Source organism: Sinocyclocheilus rhinocerous, unplaced genomic scaffold (genome assembly GCF_001515625.1).
Source record: "Sinocyclocheilus rhinocerous isolate Xijiao unplaced genomic scaffold, SAMN03320098_v1.1 scaffold192, whole genome shotgun sequence".
NCBI lineage: Eukaryota > Metazoa > Chordata > Actinopteri > Cypriniformes > Cyprinidae > Sinocyclocheilus > Sinocyclocheilus rhinocerous.
This window is the reverse complement of record NW_015627892.1, coordinates 968,717-990,766: the sequence shown is the minus strand read 5'-3', so window position 1 is coordinate 990,766 and position 22,050 is coordinate 968,717. Positions and strand designations below refer to the sequence as shown.

General features: G+C 37.8%; 2 protein-coding genes across 2 annotated transcripts in view; both read left to right on the top strand.

Moving 5' to 3' along the window:
* LOC107736909 (voltage-dependent N-type calcium channel subunit alpha-1B-like) overlaps window positions 1-9,688 on the top strand; it is a 32,413-nt gene extending 22,725 nt beyond the window's left edge. Inside the window, exons 11-18 of the mRNA XM_016548298.1 lie at window positions 1,530-1,646; window positions 1,764-1,829; window positions 3,856-3,947; window positions 4,061-4,211; window positions 4,990-5,117; window positions 5,605-5,701; window positions 8,553-8,658; window positions 9,636-9,688. Of these exons, the coding sequence (XP_016403784.1) occupies window positions 1,530-1,646; window positions 1,764-1,829; window positions 3,856-3,947; window positions 4,061-4,211; window positions 4,990-5,117; window positions 5,605-5,701; window positions 8,553-8,658; window positions 9,636-9,688 (810 nt within the window). The remainder of the gene's footprint in view (window positions 1-1,529; window positions 1,647-1,763; window positions 1,830-3,855; window positions 3,948-4,060; window positions 4,212-4,989; window positions 5,118-5,604; window positions 5,702-8,552; window positions 8,659-9,635) is intronic.
* Window positions 9,689-10,875: 1,187 nt separating this feature from the next.
* LOC107736881 (probable voltage-dependent N-type calcium channel subunit alpha-1B) lies at window positions 10,876-20,718 on the top strand. Its single transcript, XM_016548258.1, has 10 exons — window positions 10,876-11,104; window positions 11,468-11,575; window positions 11,839-11,948; window positions 12,100-12,257; window positions 12,375-12,504; window positions 13,134-13,244; window positions 14,866-14,904; window positions 16,159-16,414; window positions 18,661-18,878; window positions 18,966-20,718. Exons 1-10 carry the CDS (start codon window positions 10,954-10,956, stop codon window positions 19,512-19,514), a joined length of 1,830 nt encoding a protein of 609 aa, XP_016403744.1. The 5' UTR covers window positions 10,876-10,953; the 3' UTR covers window positions 19,515-20,718.
* Window positions 20,719-22,050: the final 1,332 nt, after the last annotated feature.

The following is a 22,050-nucleotide window of genomic DNA, read 5'->3' as shown; positions in this document are numbered from 1 at the left end:
GTTTTTTCCAGCACCATGTTGAGATGTTTTTTTTTTTAATAAAAAAAATATTTTTTCCCCCTTTTCCAGTATTGAAAGACTAGGGATGGTGGTATGTATATAGGGTTGACAACTGTCCCGTATGTGTTAAGTAAATCACAATCTTGAACATAACTGTTCGAGGAAGGCTTAAGACAAAGCGGAATCCTCTGCCAGCTGGTCGCTCCCGCTTCACAGCGAGCGGGATTCGCGCTTACGCCAATTACCGAATTGGAGAATGCAAACAACATGATTATTTTTCATTTCTCCATCATCCAGCCGCGCAAGAAAACATGTAGGCTAATCTGCCTGAGAGAAGACGTGATCAATAAGGGAAGTTGTCTTTCACTATTGTAATGTTAAATAGACATTTTACATTTAAGTAACTTCTAGTGTATTCTTAACCTTGGACCTTATTCTTGAAACAATGCCAAAAATCATTAGGATATTAAGTAAAGATCATGTTCCATGAAGATATTTTGTAAATTTCCTACCGTAAATATATTAAAAATTATTTTTTGATTAGTAATATGCATTGCTAAGGACTTTATTTGGACAACTTTAAAGGTAATTTTCTCAATATTTTGAATTTTTTACACCCTCAGATTCCAGATTTTCAGTTAGTTGTATCTCGGCCAAATATTGCCCTATCCTAACAAAACATACATCAATGGAAAGCTTATTTATTCGGCTTTCGGGTGATGTATAAATGTGTGTGTGTGTGTGTGTGTGTGTGTGTGTGTGTCTTTTATTTTTCTATGAAAAACCACGATTGTCCCGTATTTTCCTTTTGTGAAGTTGGCACCCCTATATGTATATGGGCCTAGCTGTTATGAATAATCTTTCATTGGTTTGTGTCTATCAAGTACCCATATAAAAAGAATAAAATAAAATATCTTCAATTTGTGAAGTATTGTAGAACTGATATAGATATATTAATTTGTGTTAATTAATATATATATAGTTAATTAATATACTAATAAAGTTAAGTTTTAGTAGTTTTATGTGTGTTTTTTTATTTGTATTAGTTTTATTATGTCTATATAGTTTTATTTTATTTAGCTTTTTTTGTTATTTTAGTACTTCAGCTTGAATGAATAAGAACTTTTGCTTTGGAACATTAACTAAGAATATGTTTATTAATATTTCAATGTTAATGTTAATATTTGTTTTATTTCAAGTAATGTTTTTTTTCTGGTTTTAGTTTTAGTTACCAGTAATAACCCTGCTGTGATATAATATCTTACACTGTGGTCATACTGCCCATCCCTAACAGATTTGTTTATTTATATTTAAAAGCATGTTCCTGCAAGACTGTTCATGCCTCATTACCAAACTATCAACAACATTGTCCTGCATGAGACTAACTAGTTTTAATACCTTATCAATAAACTTAACAGATCTAACAGAAGCCGTTGTTGACACTGACTTACTGAGGGATGTGTCCTCGTCTCGGGCTTAAATACAGTTCCAGTGATGCGTCTCTGATCTCTATTTCTGCTTGTATCCAGGATAAGAGGATTAATCTGAGTTTCCTGAGACTCTTCCGGGCCGCTCGTCTCATTAAACTCCTCCGTCAGGGCTACACCATTCGCATCCTGCTCTGGACCTTCGTTCAGTCCTTTAAGGTCAGAACTTGACCTTTGACTTTACTTGGACAGCTTAGACAACATTGACTGTCAACAGTAACTGTCAACCGTTCAAGACAATTGTTTGTCTGTAAAATAACTGTATTTTGTCCTCAGGCTCTACCGTATGTGTGTCTCCTCATTGCAATGCTCTTCTTCATATACGCCATCATCGGGATGCAGGTGAGATCCAGAGAGCTTTAAAAGCCTCTGTTGCTCTCTCATAAATGTTACCCTTCATGCAACCTTTCCATCTGAGATCTCATCACCACAGCTGCTACAATCATCTCACTTAACGTTTACAGCTTTAACGTGATAGATTACTGATCTTGGACTCATTGAGAATGACCTCAATCTGTGTAAAAAGCACAGGCTGTTTTACATGGGCAGGTGGTGTTTTTCCATTTGAAAGCTTCATAGCCTTTATGAAACAAAGCCATTGTTCCAGTCTTATGGACGGATCTCATCTTTAAGTTTGATTGCTCACTTAAGGATGCACAGGCAATCTCCCAGATTGTGTTGGAAATGATGGCGTCTGCCATCTAGTAGATTAGGACTGCATTGTAAATCAATGCTAATTGTATCCTGTAAGACTGGGGAAACAACAGTAAGCCATGTAATCAACTGTACGCTTGAAACTCCTACTGCCAACTATACGTTTGCTTCATCATTCAGCGTAAAACATCCTTTTGAACCAGTTTTTGCCATCTTTCTAGTATTTGTATAGTAGGATTTGGATTATAATCATATTAGAGTCATGGTTCAAGTTAAGCTTTATTTATATGACATGCTGTTGATTAGCACTGGCAATTTCACATCCTTCATTCTGTAGGAAATGCATTTACATTATTATAAAAACGTGGGATGAGAGCGTTTTAAATCATAATTGTGAAGCCTATATTTTTTGCTAATTTAAATGTAATCTTTTTGTTAGAGCACTTACACTACTGTTTTAACATTTGGAGTCAATAAGACTTTTTCATTTATTTTATTTATTTATTTTTAATTAATACTTTTTTTTTTCTTTTTTTAATGAACACTTTTATTCAGGGCATAATAAACTGATCTGAAGTGACTGTAAAGACAGTTATAAATGTTACAGAAGATTTCTATTTCAAATAAATGCTATTCGTTTGGACTTTCTATTTATAAAAGAATTTTGAAAACTATATCACAGTTTCCACAAAAATATTAAGCAGTACAACGTTCAACATTGATAATAATAAGAAATGTTTCTTCAGCATCAAATCAGCATATTAGAATGATTTCTGAAGGATCATGTGACACTAAAGACTGGAGTAATAATGCAGAAAGTTCAGCTTTGCCATCACAGGAATAAATGAAATGTTAAATATATCGAAATAGAAAACAGTTATTTTAGATTTAATAATATTTCAAAGGATTACTGTTTTGACCCCAAACTTTTGAACAGAAGTGTACATTAATACTTTATTACATAAATGTGTTATTTGAGTTGTAAAGTCATCTAAATGGCAATTTTTCTACCAGGTTATGTATTACCGTCGTATTTCCTGTGGGTGTAAATATTCCCTCTCTGGGATCCTTGCATAGATTGTGCAAGTTACAAAGTTTACTGCCTTTACATGATCATGAAAAGACAATTGGACATAACTTGGCACAGAATGTTTTACAAACTTACAGACAGGTCAGTTATTTCAGGAATAATAGAAAGTGCACTCTAAGCATTGGGTTTAATATGTATTATTAACAGCAGAAATGTGCTAGATATATTACTTTTATTACTATACACTTTTGTAGATGCCATCCTAAAATATTGTGTCCATCCATGGCCACTGGATGTGTTTTTGTAATGTATGTGGCTGACAGATTATTATGATTTGTTTTACTGTCTGTCAGTGCATTGCAACTCTGTAGATTTGAGTGAGTGAGTCAGTATGTTTGTTTGCGTGTCTGCTGTCTGACATAAAATTATGAAATTCATAAGCATGAGTCACAGTTTATGGAAAATGTGTATGTAGCCTTGTTAATACTGCAGATGCTTACTGTAACATACCCTCCAGGCAGTCTGAATTATTGACACAGTCCCTTCGGGTGTTTTCATGCAGCCTCAGTAGGAAAGTGCACACTTTGCACTATGTAATTTTCAGCCTATCTCCACCAAAATCGCTTGCATTGTCTGTAATGTATCCGAAATTAGACTGCTGATGTGATTTTCTCTCTGTGTCAGGTGTTTGGTAACATCATGTTGTCCGAGGAGTCAGCTATCAACATTCACAATAACTTCCAAACTTTTTTTCAGGCCCTCATGTTGTTGTTCAGGTAAAGACATTGTTTGATCTCTGTTCAGCCGTCTCACAAAAAACTCTCACAACTTTTAAAAATTAGTGCAAGTGATTTCAAAGTTTCTGACTTTTGCTATTTGTATGTTACAGGAGTGCTACAGGGGAGGGTTGGCATGAAATTATGCTGTCTTGTCTGAGCGACAGGCCATGTGACCGTGACTCTGGCTATACTGGAAAAGAGTGTGGCAGTGATTTCGCTTACTTCTACTTTGTCTCTTTCATCTTCCTTTGTTCCTTCCTGGTTAGTGGAACAAATCTCAAATTCAAACAGACACACTCAAAAATTAATAATTTACTCACTCAACTCATGTTGTTTCAGACCTTGATGACTTTCTTCTGTTGAACACAAGAACTATTTATAGCAGAATGTCCAAGCTGCTCTTTTGAGTACAGTGAAAGTGAATGGTGATTTGACACAGTTGTCAAGTGTGATTTTCAGCAAATAATGACAATTTGCTCTGTTCCTTACACAAAGCTACTTTATGGCTTTATGAAATTAAATGCTCAAGTTAAGGTTTTGGGGTGCTTTTTTGTCATTTTTGGAACTTGTCAATTGATTAAATGTGACAGTAAAGATTTTACATTGTACACAAAATGTTCTATTTAAAATAAATGCTGTTCTTTTGAACATTCTATTCATCAAAGAACCCTAAAAAATGTATCAGGTTCCATAAAAACTGTGATGATAATAAGAAATATTTCTTAAGCAACAAGTCGGCATGTTAGAAAGATTTCTGAATGGCTGCTGAAAATTTAAATAGAAAACAGCTTTTTAATTTGTTATAATATTTCAAATTTTTTGCTGTATTTTTGATCAAATAAAGAGGCCAGTAGTGTATATGCAAAAAAATTTAACATAAAATCACACAGAGTGTAGCAGCTTTAATGAGTGCAAACATCCTTTGAGTCTAGCCAACAAGACACCAAAAAAAAAAAAACTGTGATCATATTTTACATAATTCTGATTGAGATTTCTTCTCCTGTTTTTCATAATTCTTCCTCTATCCTACAACAATCAGATGCTGAATCTGTTCGTCGCCGTCATCATGGATAACTTTGAGTACCTGACACGTGACGCTTCTATTCTCGGGCCTCATCACCTCGACGAGTTCATCCGTGTCTGGGCTGAGTACGACCCTGCCGCCTGGTGCGTATCACTCCTCCATGGTGTCGCTGCCAGTTAGTGCCACTTTTAAAAAATGTGACAGCTCGAGACTAAGTGGTTGAAAGACGCCAGCTTAAGAGGGTACGCCACCGTCACTGTGTCTGATTTACTCAAGGCCTTAAGCCACAAGAATCCCATTTTACTGTGTGACCATGGTTAACATCAAATCCTCAAACTTTGTCAATGCTGAGGAATGCAAATCTTATCCTTTGCATGCCATCCACTTTTAGTCTATCTTGAGCAGAACGGATTTGAAGCCTGTGCTGTGTGTGTGTGTGTGTGTGTGTGTGTGTGTGTGTGTGTGTTTGTGTGTGTGTGTGTATGTGTGTGTAATCCATTTAAATTTGAAAACGCACAGCTGAGCGTAGTTATCTCAATAAGCATGAAGTCTTTAGATACATATATTGACGGAATGTGGAAAAAATTTATTAAACTCTGTCTTTTTAACCCATATCTTATTTTTTTGCAGTGGAAGGATACACTATATGGATATGTACAATTTGTTGCGCATAATCTCACCCCCCCTTGGTTTAGGAAAGAAGTGCCCTAATAGGGTGGCATACAAGGTTTGAAAACCTACACACCTTCCCTCGAGGGGGCGGTGCTGTAAAAAAATGAATGCCCATAAAATGCCTGAAAGTGCTAATGTCTGATTGGATTATACTCCCCCTCTTTCCTTACTAATTCTAATATGGGTAACCATGGTAACCAGGAAACAAACCCAAATGCTAAATCCCACATCCCAAACGAATCCCATATGTTCATTCATTGTAAATATTGATGTACTAGAGCAGCTTTTATTTGCTCTGTTAATACCGTGCATAAAATTAGGCCAAATATTAGCTTTGTTCCTGAGTATCTGATTGGTTAGCCGTGGTGCGTCCTAGCATGCAAGGACAGAAGCTCCAGACTACAGCCCCCCTCCAGCCCAATCCCATCATGCCATGTTCTTCATCCCTGGATCACCTGCAGCCTGTATCTTTAAAAGCAGGCGTGATCCATCCGTCCTTCTGAGACAGGATGGTATCGGATACCCTTGACCTTCCTTCAGAATCCTTGATAACTATGCTTTTTTTTCTTTTCTTTTCTTTCTTTCTTTCATTCACATCACATTTTCTTCATGTTCTCCACTACTCCTTCCCTCTCCTTTTCTTGCCTGTGTGATCTTTGAACTCTCGGTGTCTCCCCTGTGAAGTGGACGCATATCCTACCTCGATATGTATGAGATGCTTCGCCACATGTCCCCTCCGCTAGGTTTGGGAAAGAAATGTCCTCCACGAATCGCCTATAAGGTAGATCCCATCCCCCTGACTGTTCCTTGGCTCTTCCTCTGTCCTCTCAAAGGCTGATGTTGCTGTCAGTCAGTGCTCTAATTGTGGAAGTGTTTTTTTTTTTTTCTTTTTTTCGTGCTTTGTGTTGTGCTCTTTTCTATGTGCTTTTTGATCTCACTGATGGTAGTAAAACTTTAGATTTAAACTGGCAAAGTCTATGGTCACCAAGGTTGCATTTATTTGATCAAAAATACATTAAAAACAACAATATTGTGAAATATTATTACAATTTAAAATAACTGTTTTCTTTTTAAATATATTTTAAAATGTAATTTATTCCTCTGATGGCAAAAAAAAAACATTTAATATACATATTTTAATCAAATTAAATATATGTATGCGTTTAATTAGGTATATAGGCACATTTATAATTTCATTCACCAAAACTGATTAACTTTTTACCTCAGTGCATTCTGGTATTGACGTTTCTGCAAAAGATATATGCAATGGCTTAGATTTTGTCTGAAAAATAGTTTCTTAGAAGGCAGAATAACTGGTAGAGAGTGTTTGTGTCTTAAGCACACCCTTAAAATACTACATTGGCAGTTCAATATATTTTGAAACAACAAAAGTAGACAGAATAAATACACAGTCAGCAATGAATTTCCTCAGGCATCTGCAGCAGTACTAAAATTGGTGGTCTTGCAATGTATAAAAGAAACTAAGGAAGTAAAGAATTGAATGGGGAAAAAGTGACTCTAAATATCACAACTGAATCTCAAGCGTCACTGGTACAGGGCTGCCTGTTTTGGTACCAGGCCATTCTGCCACTTTGAGAGCTGCCTCCGAGTCAATAAGTTTACACACCCTGTTCCAGCTGTCTGAATGGGTAACGTTCAAGAGTTCGTGTCTGTCTGCTGAGCTACTCTCTGAGGCCACACAGTCTGTGTGCGTGAAGGCTTGAGGATGCAACGTTCTCCAGCGAGCTCTAAATAGAACAAGCCCCCACTTCCCCCGAGTTCAGAGCACTGAATCAACAGGGAGGAAAGAAAGAAAGCTTGCTGTAGATGTGTGCTCAGTGGAGCGTCCTTTCCCTTTTTTTATTGGTAGCTGTTGTGGAAACATGTCTATGCTGGCCTACACACTCTAATGGCAGAGTGTTGTCCCTGTGCATGATGTTATGCTCTACACCACAGAAACAGATCCATTCTCTGTTTATTTTGCGTCTGTTGTCTTTTAACCTCTACATTTTTCTTTAATTACCATTGAGTGTGTTAATGTGTGAAGCATCTGCTCTGGCTTTACCTTGAGTTACGTGTTTGTGTGGTGTGTGCTGTCATTGGTCTTGGTTTTGGTTGGTCAGCATGTTATCTTTTCTCGTTCTCTGGTCATCATCCTTTCTGAAGGTCATCACTGACTTTGTAAAAATGCAAGAAATGCAGCCATCAACACCTCACATTTCAGTGCGCATTAACTAGTGCATTTGCATTCTCTACGTGGGCAGTAGTCATAGCTGCCCACATGCAAACTGGCAATATTTAATATTGATACCTCAAACACAAAGGATAAAGGACTTTATAAGTTTGATTTTCCAAAAAGTCCATGTTTTACCCCAAAATCAAAATAATTTAAAAAAAGAAGACCATTAAAACACCATTAAAGGTGTTTAATTGCAAACTGGAGTAATGGTCACAGCACAGATTTTGCTTAAACCTGATTTTTTTTTAAAATCAGAGCTTAAGATGATATTGTACATTGTCAGGTTATTAAGCATAATCAGTAAGATTGTGCATGTAATCGCATTTACTGAGAAACCTGTAAACCTCCAATAATTGCTAAAGCTCACACTGTTCTCAGTGTGACGAAAACAGCTTTACTGTCTGCTAACTGGAGAAATGCAGCAAAACACCAGTCATCCTCTGCATGAAATATAAACACACTCTCTCTTTCCTCTCATCATTCTGATGTCCTGAAGAGACAATTTGTGTGCTGAGATGAGAGTTCAGAAATGACAAAAGGGAAATTACGTAAAGTCGTTACTCTCCCTAAGCATGCAAACTCCTCCTGTCGTTTGTTATGGTCATTTCCGTATCCTGCAGTCATGTGTGATATTAATCACATACTATGTGTGTCCATGACTCCACAGCGGTTGGTGAGGATGAACATGCCCATAGCTGAAGACAGTACGGTTCACTTTACCTCCACTTTAATGGCTCTCATCCGGACCGCCCTGGAGATTAAACTGGCATCAGGTGAGTGTCCGCTTGGAGCCCTCAGGGCCAGTCACTGGCATTTGTCAAAAGCTCCTTTAACTCTCCATCGGCTCCAGCAGCGCTTTTCACCAGTCACTGCTCTGTTCCATCAGCCACATTTAACACTCCACCATCGTTAAAAGCGTTTCAAGTTAATTGAATGACGCTTTCCCCAATGACTTTGACTTTTATTTAACCTTTTACTTGGTGCAAAATATGATTAAAGACCCCTGACTGTTCCTTGGCTCTTCCTCTGTCCTCTCAAAGGCTGATGTTGCTGTCAGTCAGTGCTCTAATTGTGGAAGTGTTTTTTTTTTTTTCTTTTTTTCGTGCTTTGTGTTGTGCTCTTTTCTATGTGCTTTTTGATCTCACTGATGGTAGTAAAACTTTAGATTTAAACTGGCAAAGTCTATGGTCACCAAGGTTGCATTTATTTGATCAAAAATACATTAAAAACAACAATATTGTGAAATATTATTACAATTTAAAATAACTGTTTTCTTTTTAAATATATTTTAAAATGTAATTTATTCCTCTGATGGCAAAAAAAAAACATTTAATATACATATTTTAATCAAATTAAATATATGTATGCGTTTAATTAGGTATATAGGCACATTTATAATTTCATTCACCAAAACTGATTAACTTTTTACCTCAGTGCATTCTGGTATTGACGTTTCTGCAAAAGATATATGCAATGGCTTAGATTTTGTCTGAAAAATAGTTTCTTAGAAGGCAGAATAACTGGTAGAGAGTGTTTGTGTCTTAAGCACACCCTTAAAATACTACATTGGCAGTTCAATATATTTTGAAACAACAAAAGTAGACAGAATAAATACACAGTCAGCAATGAATTTCCTCAGGCATCTGCAGCAGTACTAAAATTGGTGGTCTTGCAATGTATAAAAGAAACTAAGGAAGTAAAGAATTGAATGGGGAAAAAGTGACTCTAAATATCACAACTGAATCTCAAGCGTCACTGGTACAGGGCTGCCTGTTTTGGTACCAGGCCATTCTGCCACTTTGAGAGCTGCCTCCGAGTCAATAAGTTTACACACCCTGTTCCAGCTGTCTGAATGGGTAACGTTCAAGAGTTCGTGTCTGTCTGCTGAGCTACTCTCTGAGGCCACACAGTCTGTGTGCGTGAAGGCTTGAGGATGCAACGTTCTCCAGCGAGCTCTAAATAGAACAAGCCCCCACTTCCCCCGAGTTCAGAGCACTGAATCAACAGGGAGGAAAGAAAGAAAGCTTGCTGTAGATGTGTGCTCAGTGGAGCGTCCTTTCCCTTTTTTTATTGGTAGCTGTTGTGGAAACATGTCTATGCTGGCCTACACACTCTAATGGCAGAGTGTTGTCCCTGTGCATGATGTTATGCTCTACACCACAGAAACAGATCCATTCTCTGTTTATTTTGCGTCTGTTGTCTTTTAACCTCTACATTTTTCTTTAATTACCATTGAGTGTGTTAATGTGTGAAGCATCTGCTCTGGCTTTACCTTGAGTTACGTGTTTGTGTGGTGTGTGCTGTCATTGGTCTTGGTTTTGGTTGGTCAGCATGTTATCTTTTCTCGTTCTCTGGTCATCATCCTTTCTGAAGGTCATCACTGACTTTGTAAAAATGCAAGAAATGCAGCCATCAACACCTCACATTTCAGTGCGCATTAACTAGTGCATTTGCATTCTCTACGTGGGCAGTAGTCATAGCTGCCCACATGCAAACTGGCAATATTTAATATTGATACCTCAAACACAAAGGATAAAGGACTTTATAAGTTTGATTTTCCAAAAAGTCCATGTTTTACCCCAAAATCAAAATAATTTAAAAAAAGAAGACCATTAAAACACCATTAAAGGTGTTTAATTGCAAACTGGAGTAATGGTCACAGCACAGATTTTGCTTAAACCTGATTTTTTTTTAAAATCAGAGCTTAAGATGATATTGTACATTGTCAGGTTATTAAGCATAATCAGTAAGATTGTGCATGTAATCGCATTTACTGAGAAACCTGTAAACCTCCAATAATTGCTAAAGCTCACACTGTTCTCAGTGTGACGAAAACAGCTTTACTGTCTGCTAACTGGAGAAATGCAGCAAAACACCAGTCATCCTCTGCATGAAATATAAACACACTCTCTCTTTCCTCTCATCATTCTGATGTCCTGAAGAGACAATTTGTGTGCTGAGATGAGAGTTCAGAAATGACAAAAGGGAAATTACGTAAAGTCGTTACTCTCCCTAAGCATGCAAACTCCTCCTGTCGTTTGTTATGGTCATTTCCGTATCCTGCAGTCATGTGTGATATTAATCACATACTATGTGTGTCCATGACTCCACAGCGGTTGGTGAGGATGAACATGCCCATAGCTGAAGACAGTACGGTTCACTTTACCTCCACTTTAATGGCTCTCATCCGGACCGCCCTGGAGATTAAACTGGCATCAGGTGAGTGTCCGCTTGAAGCCCTCAGGGTGAGTCACTGGCATTTGTCAAAAGCTCCTTTAACTCTCCATCGGCTCCAGCAGCGCTTTTCACCAGTCACTGCTCTGTTCCATCAGCCACATTTAACACTCCACCATCGTTAAAAGCGTTTCAAGTTAATTGAATGACGCTTTCCCCAATGACTTTGACTTTTATTTAACCTTTTACTTGGTGCAAAATATGATTAAAGAATAAGATAACATCCATTAACAGCTTGGCAAAATCTCACATGGGGATATTAACAATGGCAAGAATTAGAGTAACATTATGAAAGACTCTGTTAACATTATTGCTTCTCACAGACTTGCTTTCTTATCGTTTTTCTAGGAGTTCTGGCTCAGCGGCTATGTGATGCTGAATTAAGGAAGGAAATAAATAAAATTTGGAGTAACTTGTCTTCGAAAACAGTAGACATGCTGGTGACACCTCATAAACGTATGCCCTGCATTTAGAAACTCTTGCTAAAGTAATGTTGATTTCTGTTTAGAAAGCAATTAACATTTATATGGAATCTTAATTAAATTCTAATGGGAGTTTGGGTTTTCATTTTGAAAGAGTATTAATGATATTTTACACCTGAGTGATTCAGCCTGGTTTTGCTTGTGACTTCTGAGTTTTTGGTGCCACCTAGTGGACATCAGTTTTCTCCCTGCACTTCTGACCGTTTGATATCTCATGTGCATTTCACTCTCTCTTAGATAATGAACTGACTGTAGGGAAGGTCTATGCTGCTCTGATGATTTTCGACTACTATAAGCAGAACCGAGCCAAAAGACTCCAACAGCAGCAGGCTGCACCAGGCACACAGGTAGAGGGAACTTATATCTGCAGAATTATAATTAATAGTAGGAATATTTTGGTAGATAAAGATTAAAGCCATATTTTATTATCAAACAGTTATTAATATTTGATGATATAGTCCTTCTGAGACTGTTGTGTTTGTTATGTTTTGTCCTCAGAGTAAAGTTGGAGTTCTCTTCAGACCAATGCTTCCTCTCACACACTTGCACGATCAGGAGCCACTAGTGCTGAAAGTCCCGCCCTCTTCTCAATCAGATACCACACCACAGCCAGATGCCCCACCCACATCCTTTCACCTGACCAATGGGGATGCAGTGTGAGTGCTATACCATTCTGGTCTTCTAAGTACTACACTTTCCATTTGAAAATGGGTTTTGTATTTTTTCATTTTCTTTTTTTAATTTATCTTTTTTTAATTTTATGTATGTCACAGACAAAGCCAGAGCAGTGCCATGAAAAAGTCTCCATCGGGAGGTATACCTCAGGAAGTCACACAGGAAGTGAACAGAAGGCCTGTCCAACGGGGCCAATCGGAAGATGTGCCAAACACATACAGATCTCAGGTGATTTGACCTGTACTAGTGATCCTGCATAAGTTACATGTGTCAGACATTTACAGCCATTTACTGATCAGTTAAGCCCTAGTTTCTGTGGTCTTTATTAAAGCTACAACCAACTAACATTATACATACTCTTTTGGTTTCTGTACCCAATATTTTAAAAATTTTACAAATGCAATGAAAATATCGGTATCGGTACTCGGTATCGGCAAAATATAAAAATATTGGTATCGGGCGAGTACTGGAAAAAGTGGTATCGGTGCATCCCTACTACAAACTGTCAGATTCATCAGCAACAAGCCCAAATACTGTTCACTGTTCATTCCCTTGTGAAAAAAGAATTGTACTTAAAGGGATAGTTCATTTTTGGGTGTAGTGTACTTCACTTGTAGTGTACTTCAAAAAAAGCACTCTTAAGTTCAATTAACTGCTTTTAATATAAATTGAAACTTATAATTAATTTCTTTTTTTTTCCAAATAACATGCAGTTTAGTGTGCAAAAACATTCAGTTTGCACTTAAGTATATTGTTTCCTTAATAAGTACTCTTTTTATAAGTATGCTAAAGTATGCTTCTTCTTCACAATGGTTTCACTTTTGTGTTTATTTTGTCTGGCTCTATGTATGTTGCAGGAATTAGTTGAGATGACTGACATGGAGAATGACTCTGATGTGGGCGGGTATCCTGTGCTGGAGGGTCACGGCAGAGCTGCCTCCATGCCCAGACTCAATGCTGGCTTTCAGGTAAACATCTCCTGTCCATCGTGGCCATATGAGTTCGTTCTGGTGGGAGTTGGAAATAACTACTGTACAGCCTTTGTTTCTTATTCTGACTAATTCCTGCAAAGAAAGAGGCAGCTGGGGGATGACTGTGCATAGATAGAGGGAAGAGGAGTGAATGGGCAGCTGTATGAATGAATGGATGAATGGAGGTAATAGGGAAGATGTATTAATGAATGCAGAGAGGAGTTGAAGAATTCAAGCAAATTAATTGGAGGAAGTCAGGAGAGGTTAATTTACTGTATACACTAGTCTCCACTGAGAGACACATTTATTATCTTCAGTTCAGCTGAATGCGTGTGTGTGTGTTTGAGAGAGAGAGAGTGAAAAAGAGAAGATGAGGGACAATGCAAAGTCTACATACAGTATATTCACACTATACAGAACTATATAGGAATGTTTTATTTTAATCTTTGTTGGAATTAAATATTTTAGTTTATTTTAAATTATATTTATATCATATACACTGACATTAAATAGTGCAGAGACAACTTTCACTCAGAAATTGCTAGTGAATTTCACAATTAATTACAAAGAAACAGCACAAACATTGAATTTAACATTTTTAAAGTTGAAAGACTGAAACAGTATTTTCTTGTAAAATGTACTCCAAAAAGTTTTATTTACAACTTTGAAAAATCTTTATTCACAATGTAGGTTGTAATTCAGTGTTGTTTTAGTATTATTATGTAGTATTATAATATTTATTCATATTTTGAATGAGCTTTCTTTCTTTTTTCTTTTCATTTTAGTATAAATTATATTAGTATACTCATTTTATGTGTTTCTGTCATTTTAATTAGTTTGTGCTATTTAAAAATATCTGTTAATCTATATTTTTTAGTTGCTAAGGCAACATTTAATTTATTTATTCTTTATTTAGTCATTTAGCAGACGCTTTTATCCAAAGCGTATATTATATTCTAATTTAAGTTTTCTAATTTAAGTTTAAGTTGTTCAAATATTTTTTATATTTTATGTTTTCTTAGCTTTTTTCAATTAACAAAAGCAATTTTTAATAGTTGTAGTTAACAGTAATAATACGAATGTAATTTTTATTTTTTTTGTATGTTTCATATTGAGTTTTTCCTCATTAACTAATGTAATTATTTGATGTTGCTTTTTAACTGTAAGTTTATTTGTGTACATACTTTGTTTCTTTTGATTTGGTATTTTTGCCACATCGCTAATAGACTCACACAGTGTCCAGCATCCTTGTTATAATGTCTTGTCTTTAGTGTTGTCCTGTCTTGTCTTGTCTTGTCTTGTCCTGTCTTGTTTGTCTCTTCTTTCTCTCCACCTGTCTTTATAACATCAAACTCACTGAACTCTTTTTCGCCACCTTTTTTTTTCTCTCAGCACAAACAGTCTCTGATCCACCATCCCTAATTTTTTAGGCACCAGTTTTCTGACCATACTGGACCTTGATATCCAGACTTTTAATGAACATCACTCGTTCTTTCCTCTGTCCCTCTCTTCTGCTTTCTTTCCTCCTGTCTCACTCTGTTTCTGTGTCCATGAGTGCCACAACTGTGTGCCCTGCTCTCCTCACCTATGTGTCCTCTTCCTCTTCCCGTCCCAACAGCGGAGCCACTTACGCCACACCACCGGAACGTATCTAGCAGTATGTACAAGTGTTCCACCTGCAATCACACTCTCTTTCTCTCTTTTTCTCCCTCTATATCTCTCTGCCAGCCACTCCATTTCTATGTTGGCTTGTGTGTGCTTTATCCATTCCAGCTCTTTTAGAGTTTACACTCTTTTAACAGACCAATAAACTTATACAGCCACAATTCATATTAGCCAGCTAAACACAAAACTAACATGCACTACAAAAGCCATTTTTAGTAGTTCATCACTGTGAGTAACTATTTTACAAGTAATGGAACAGATTAACCACAGTTTAGTTATAGCAATACGAAAAGCAAAGATTAAAATGTAATGCTTATTTTATCTTGGATGTTGTGTGGTGCTAACTGTAAGTATGAGTGTGTTTCATTTGGTGGGTTGTGCATCATTTTGATTAGTGCAGTCCTCTCTTCACATATCTTTCAGCCATATTTATGATTGTAATCACATACGCTAATGTTTGTGTAAGATTTTTAAAAATGTTTTTTAGAAGAAGTCTCTTATACTCATCATGGCTGCATTTATTTGATCCAAAATACAGTATAACCAGCAATATTATGAATTAATATTGCAATCTAAAATAATTTGTGCAATTAGTTACTTCAAATGAAACTTTTCAGGCTGTTTAAACTGAGAGAAGAGGGGACGCACTGCTTCTTAGAGGTTCTGAACGCTTATGCCACTGGGCGGTACTAATGAGTCTTGGTAGACTTACAAAGGTAGAAATTCCAGTCATCACCAAGGAGTGGTCACAGATTCTCTAAAGAATCTAGTCTAAAGTGACTTTTAGGACAATTTAAGATTTAATGAATATCTTTTTGAGACTGTAAATGCACATACAGACTATAGATTATCTAGAGATTAACAGCAAAGGTTAAGCAAGAAAAGCACCAGCGACTCTTTATAGATCAGTGACCGCTGCTTGGCTGTGGATAGTTCATGCAGCAACTATTCCAGCCGTCCAGTCCGTGTGTAAGAGACGATTCGATGACAGCATTCAAACAGCAGAGTGTTTGCATCGAGCGTGACGGTGTTCCACTGTTCTCTGATGCGTGCGTGTGTCCGCAGGAGCGGGCTGAACGACGCTCTTCAGTGGAACTGTGTTTTCATGCTCAGCTGGTGTTGTGCGTCTGTTGTGACAGGTCTAGTGCTCTGAGACTCTTGTCATTCTAGTACTTTGCTAGATATGTGTTCTCTCCTACATGTCTTCATCTTTCACACGTTAACACGTTTTATTTCCAACACACAGCCTATCGCAGACGTGAGTCCCATGAGGCGGTCTACGTCCTCGTTGACACCACAGAGAGAGGTGCGAGAGGTTAATCTGAGCGATTATGACCTGGAGAGGCCCAAGATGACCCCGGGCCAGACCCTCGCTCAGGAGAGAGAGAGGGAGCGAGCCCATCATCATCATCACCATCATCATCACCGCTGCCAGCGGCGCAAAGACAAGAAGCACAAATCGCTGGATCGAGCCATCAGCGAGGAGCAGCCACCGCCTGCAGGTGGGCTTGATTTTCTTTCTCACTCATTCGTTTACGCTTTTCAGCACATTCATGTGAAAGAAAAAAGTGAATTTCATAGAGCACAAGAATATCATAGAGACATGAGGTGGCCTCGTTTGATTTGGGCTGGTAAACAACCACCTAGAAGAGTGGATCTCAAATCGAAGGCCCCCCTTTACCTGTTCAACACAATATTCAAAGGTCTCCTATATAATATATTAGAAGAACTGTAACAATATACTGTATATGTAATATATAATATATTTATATATTGTATATATAATATATATTCATATAATATATATATTTAATGTATTGTTAACAAAAACTGTAAATAGGAGATTTAAAAGTTTCAATAACTGTATGTTCTTCATTAAAAACAATAGTTATTGAGAGAAAAAATAAATAAGATGTCAGTTTAAATCTAGTTTTTTTAGCATTTTAATTAAGATAGATTGCTTTAATATAATAATAAGAAAAACAGCAATATTATTATTTCATTATTTATTAAACTATATATATATATATATATATATATATATTGTTTAATAAATAATGAATATATATATATATATATATATACACACACACACACACACATACATATATGCAATATTGTATTATATTATATAAAATATGACATTTGCCATATATAGGTCTGTACAAGCTATAAGGATTATGAAGAAAAATGGAGTACTAGTTGAAAATCCCAGCTTCTTATGCTTAGCACAGTGATGTAAATTCTTTTAAGGATTATAGTGATCAGGTTATCAAGGAAAAGACTCTTTATTGCTCTCCAAGGCACTTTGGTGTAGGATTTACTTTGTCAACCTCTGTCTTTGACTGAAAGTGGGACTTACAAACCATTGCTAGAAAATGCACTTTGGAACGGATTGATTTTTTGATTTTTGTTTCTTGGCCAGTTTGTGGCGTGACTGGGAAAAGTCAGCAGTCGGAGTAGCAGTCATGAGCTTGTGGTTGCACATGAGGAGATCTCAGGATTCTTTACTACAAGATTCCTGCTCCTCTCATTCTGTTCTTAGAAACACTGGAACATAAACATGTTTCTCAGCCAGAGTCTGACTCTTCTGGTAATAGATCAAACGGGACAATATATCAGTCCTCTGAAAGCTCATTTTAGTTTGGTGTGTTTGTGCTCAGATTTCAAACACATACAGACACCCACATACATCTTCCTCTACATGTTTTTGTTTCTCTGTAGTCAAAGATCACAACAGCACCAAACAGCAGGGCTCACACATGCACACACACAAGTCACCAGCCCTTTTGTGGTGATATATAAGTGCCCTCTGGTGTTTTGAGTTCACAGTGGTTTCAAACTGGTGTTGGGCAGCAGTGTCTGGTGTTTACAGCCCAGTTAAAAGGCCCCGGTGCATGGTTATGCTCATTTATTGACAAACTTGGGGGAGAATATAAGCAGAGAAAATGAGAAATTAATTATTAATTATTTAATTTGAAATTACACATTTTTGAGTAAATAAACAACCCAGAAATTCAGCTTTTTCATGACATGGATAAATTAGATATTAGAAAAATATTTTAAATTGTAACAATATTTTACAATATTACAGTTTTATTGTATAATATTGTATAATATATGCAGCCTTGGTGAGCATACAAGACTATAAACAATTTTTAAAAAATATATTTTTTTTAAATGTAACTTTTGAACAGTAGTGTATATAGGTCATATGATGTTGCTAAAAAGAACATTAGAACGAGGCGTTTTAGGAGGGCGTGGACCAGTCTTAACTTTTATAAAGAATATCTCTTTGGGTTTGAAACTTTAGTCTTTGCAACTTTAGGGATCTTATCTATTCACGAACAGCTTGTAACACTCCAAAGAGAAAGGAAAACTTGAAATCGCATCATATGACCCCTTTAATAACATTTTTATATTTAAAGTGCCGTTTGTCATTTTTGCACCACTTGAATCACAAAACAGAACCTCAAAAATAACGATTGATTTTGAAGTACCTCTCTCCATCTTCCATTGGTTGGACAAACAGATCCCACCCATCTGTTTCATTGTCAGGACCACTTTAACTTTCTCACGCCACTGTTGCTATGTTGGGCTGGTCGCAGCACTCAAACAAACAAGAAATGGTCTGAAAGAGCCACAGAACATCATATTTTAACATCTGAAAAAAAAAAAATGCACGGTTCAGCTTTGACTAGGACATGGCTGATTAATATATGTGATGAATTTTTATGTATAACAGCAGATCCAAACACTGAGTCACCGCCTAGGGAACGATCACGGGAGCGAGACCGCGGCCGCTCCCACGAGAGGAAGCACCATTCATCCTCAGCGGCGGAAAGGAAGCAGCGATACTACTCTTGTGATCGCTACGGCAGCCATGAACAAGGCCACAGTGTGTCCGCCGGGCCCAGCAGATCCACATCGCCAGGAGAACCCTATGACCCAAACAGGTTTAAGCAGGTCAGGTGGTTTCCCTCAGTCCCTCTAGCTTCCACACATGCTGTGTAGCAGTGACCTACTCATTCTCTTCTCTTCATTGTGTTTCAGGGAATTAACACAGCTAAAGGAAGTTCAGTCATTCATACCTCAGGCACCAGCACACCCTGCCGCGGGCGTAGACAGCTCCCTCAGACGCCCCTTACGCCTCGGCCTGCTGTTGCCTACAAGACTGCCAACTCCTCTCCGGTCCAGCTCAACACTGCCCAGTCTACAGGGCCCTGCCCCACTCGCCTTAGTCGTGGCCTGTCAGAGCACGATGCCCTACTCAGCGGTAGCACCCACCGCCAATCTCCCGTGCCTGTCACTCGTATCGGCTCTGACCCCAACTTGGGTCCCCTCCAGCAAGACTCAAACTTGTCTGAAGCGGACGACTTCCACGATGCCTTGAGCACGTACGGCACGGGCCGCTCCCCCAGGACTGCAGCCTCCATCGCCCACACATCATCAGGTGTGGCCCCCACTTCCACACTGCTCTCGCGCAGCCAGAGCGGAGTCCCCAACGGGTATCACTACTCCCTCGGAGTGAACGCGGCACCTGGTTCAAGCGGCAGAGCATCTGGAAGCTATCAGGAAACTGAGAGAAATGACTGGTGTTAGCATGATTCAATCTAGCATGAGTTTTATCGTCTTTGCCCCGGGGGAGGAGGAAGCCGTGTTTTGGAGGGAAACAAGAGTTACGTCCGCAGTTTACACTATTTACAACTGTTTACCATCAGCTTGAGCGTATATGGTTTTATAAAGGTGTTCTTCTCCTGTTTAGAAAGTAGCAGACGTCCTTGTGACTTGTTTACGAAAGTTGTGGCAAGATGGAAAGCGCTTGGAGCTCTTAATAGGTTTCAAACTGAATAGTTTAGCCTCAAGTGACACTCCCCACCTCTTTTAATTTCATTAGGGCTGATTCCACAAGGGTCACATGCAAGGAGATGATCACATCAGCTGTGCCTGTGATCAAGACCTCAGACCTCAGAGAGGAAGACGCCCAAAAACACAAGCTATGGTGAAAGCAGTTGTGTGGAAAAAGTGAGACATTTAGTTGTTGAGATTTGAGAGGTTATTTAGACTCTTTGCACAGGACACAATGACTGAAAAGATATTTCTAGGGATTTTGGCAGTGTGTCCACCAAAACGTTTTTTTTTTTTTTTTGTTCCTAAAGCCAGCGTATATTTTTAATTGTTTGCAATGGGAGCACCACATACTAGTGTGACGTGGTCGCAAGTGTTTGTTCCATGCTGAGCGTTTCACTGCTGTTTTTTTTCTGGTCGTTGAGCGTTGAACAGTGTTCATCTTTGGGTAAAATGTCGCACTCGTCACTGCCACTTTTCACCTAACCGTCAATTTGCATTGGAGGAGGGGTGGGACAAATACCACACTGACCAACCATCACATTCTACTTGTACAATGATTGAATAACCATCGCCTGACACCTTCGGATTGCAACATTAATGTGAAAAAAAATAATGCTTGAAGGAACATTTAGTTCATCATGGGTCTACCAGGGAAACAGCTAAACGCTGTGCCTCCAAAGCGGCTGGCATATTTGTTGGCTAAAAACTCTTTGGTGGACACACAACCTAAAGGTTTGTGCTGCTGAAATTCTACTTCTTTCTCTAGCATGAGTGGAATAGTTGGTCTGCTCCCACCTACTGAAAAAAGGCCAAATTAAACGCACTTTTCTATCAGACTGCAGTAGATTGAATATCTTTTCACAGTGTTCCATTTTGTACCTTGTAAATGATCTGAGTGTAGCTGGACATTATGTAAGGTCTAATCATTTTCTTACTCTCTAGAGGTAAGATGCCAAGTGCCTAAACTTTGCATTAAAAAGATTTTATCGCCACATTGGTGCGTGATGCATTATGAAGCATTTGGTGTAAGAGAGGCAATGAACAGTTGCTGTATGCTGTAGGTTAAATGTCACTGATATTTGTTTCTTAGATATACTTGAGCATGTATTTGAGGAAAGAAATTGCACAAAACAAAGACTGTAGCATTGTAAAGTTCAGGTGGATGTTGATGATGTTGGTCTATTCAGAGTGTGTTATTGAAATGATTCAGGGGAAAGTAGATGATATCTTAAAAATGCTAATGCAGTTGAGTTATAGAAGACTGAAAGGTGGTATTTGTTGGTTGCTGTTGATGTCAGTGTTGTTTCCAGAGGGCATATTATGAGCTCAGACCTTTCTCTTTCAGTAATTGATTAAAAGAGGAAGAAGTTGAGACAGATTGAAGCACTTAGTCAACTTTCTCTTGTATCTGTTATTCACCACACAAAAAGATTCAGAGCTACCAATGTGAAATAAAGAATATGTTGTTTTCTCTCAGTTAGTGAGATACTGTAATGTTTTGGATGATAGTTAACAAATCAAGGTTAATTTATTCAGAATATGTATTTTACTCTGTTTCTGCCCATGTTTTTAGTTTGTCGACAGTATCTTTTCTATCTGAAGGGTTTATTACATGTTGGTATTTTTAGGGTGAGCGCAGTAGAGCGCAACAGTGGCTGTCTGCTTTTTCAGCAGCCTTGGTTAAGGAAGTATTTTATTTTCATTGTCTTCGTGGGAATTTCAAGCAAAAATGTAATTGAAGCAAAACAGTATACGAAAATTTGGGGGAACTAACTTTCTGATTTACAGTATAAAGCTACTGGGAGAAAAAATAAATAAATGAAACATCTTATGCGATTTTCATGATTGGCAAATCTCTTTACAGGATTATGAGTGGTACAGTAGTTCTTTACAGGAATTTTTGCTTAAGAATCTCAACACTTATAATGAGTAATTCAAAAGTTACATTGGACTTCTCTGTGGAGAAAATGAATGGAATTTTTACCTGTGCAACCTGACTGTTGTGCTCTTAAATATCTAAGTGCAGGGACATGTTGACTGCTGAAGTACAGTATGACATTTTAGAACTGCTCCTCATCCTGCAGCTTTACCTGCACTCAACACAATCTAGCTTTAGCACCAATGGGACCAATTCACCACTTCATAGGGATCTTTATATATACAGGATGTGTAGCTCACCTAAAAATGCCAGATTTTAATGCAGATGCATTGATGATTGTGCTTGATATTGATGTGCCCTCTGAAAGTACAACAATTAATATAGTGGTATTTGTACTGGTTGCACACT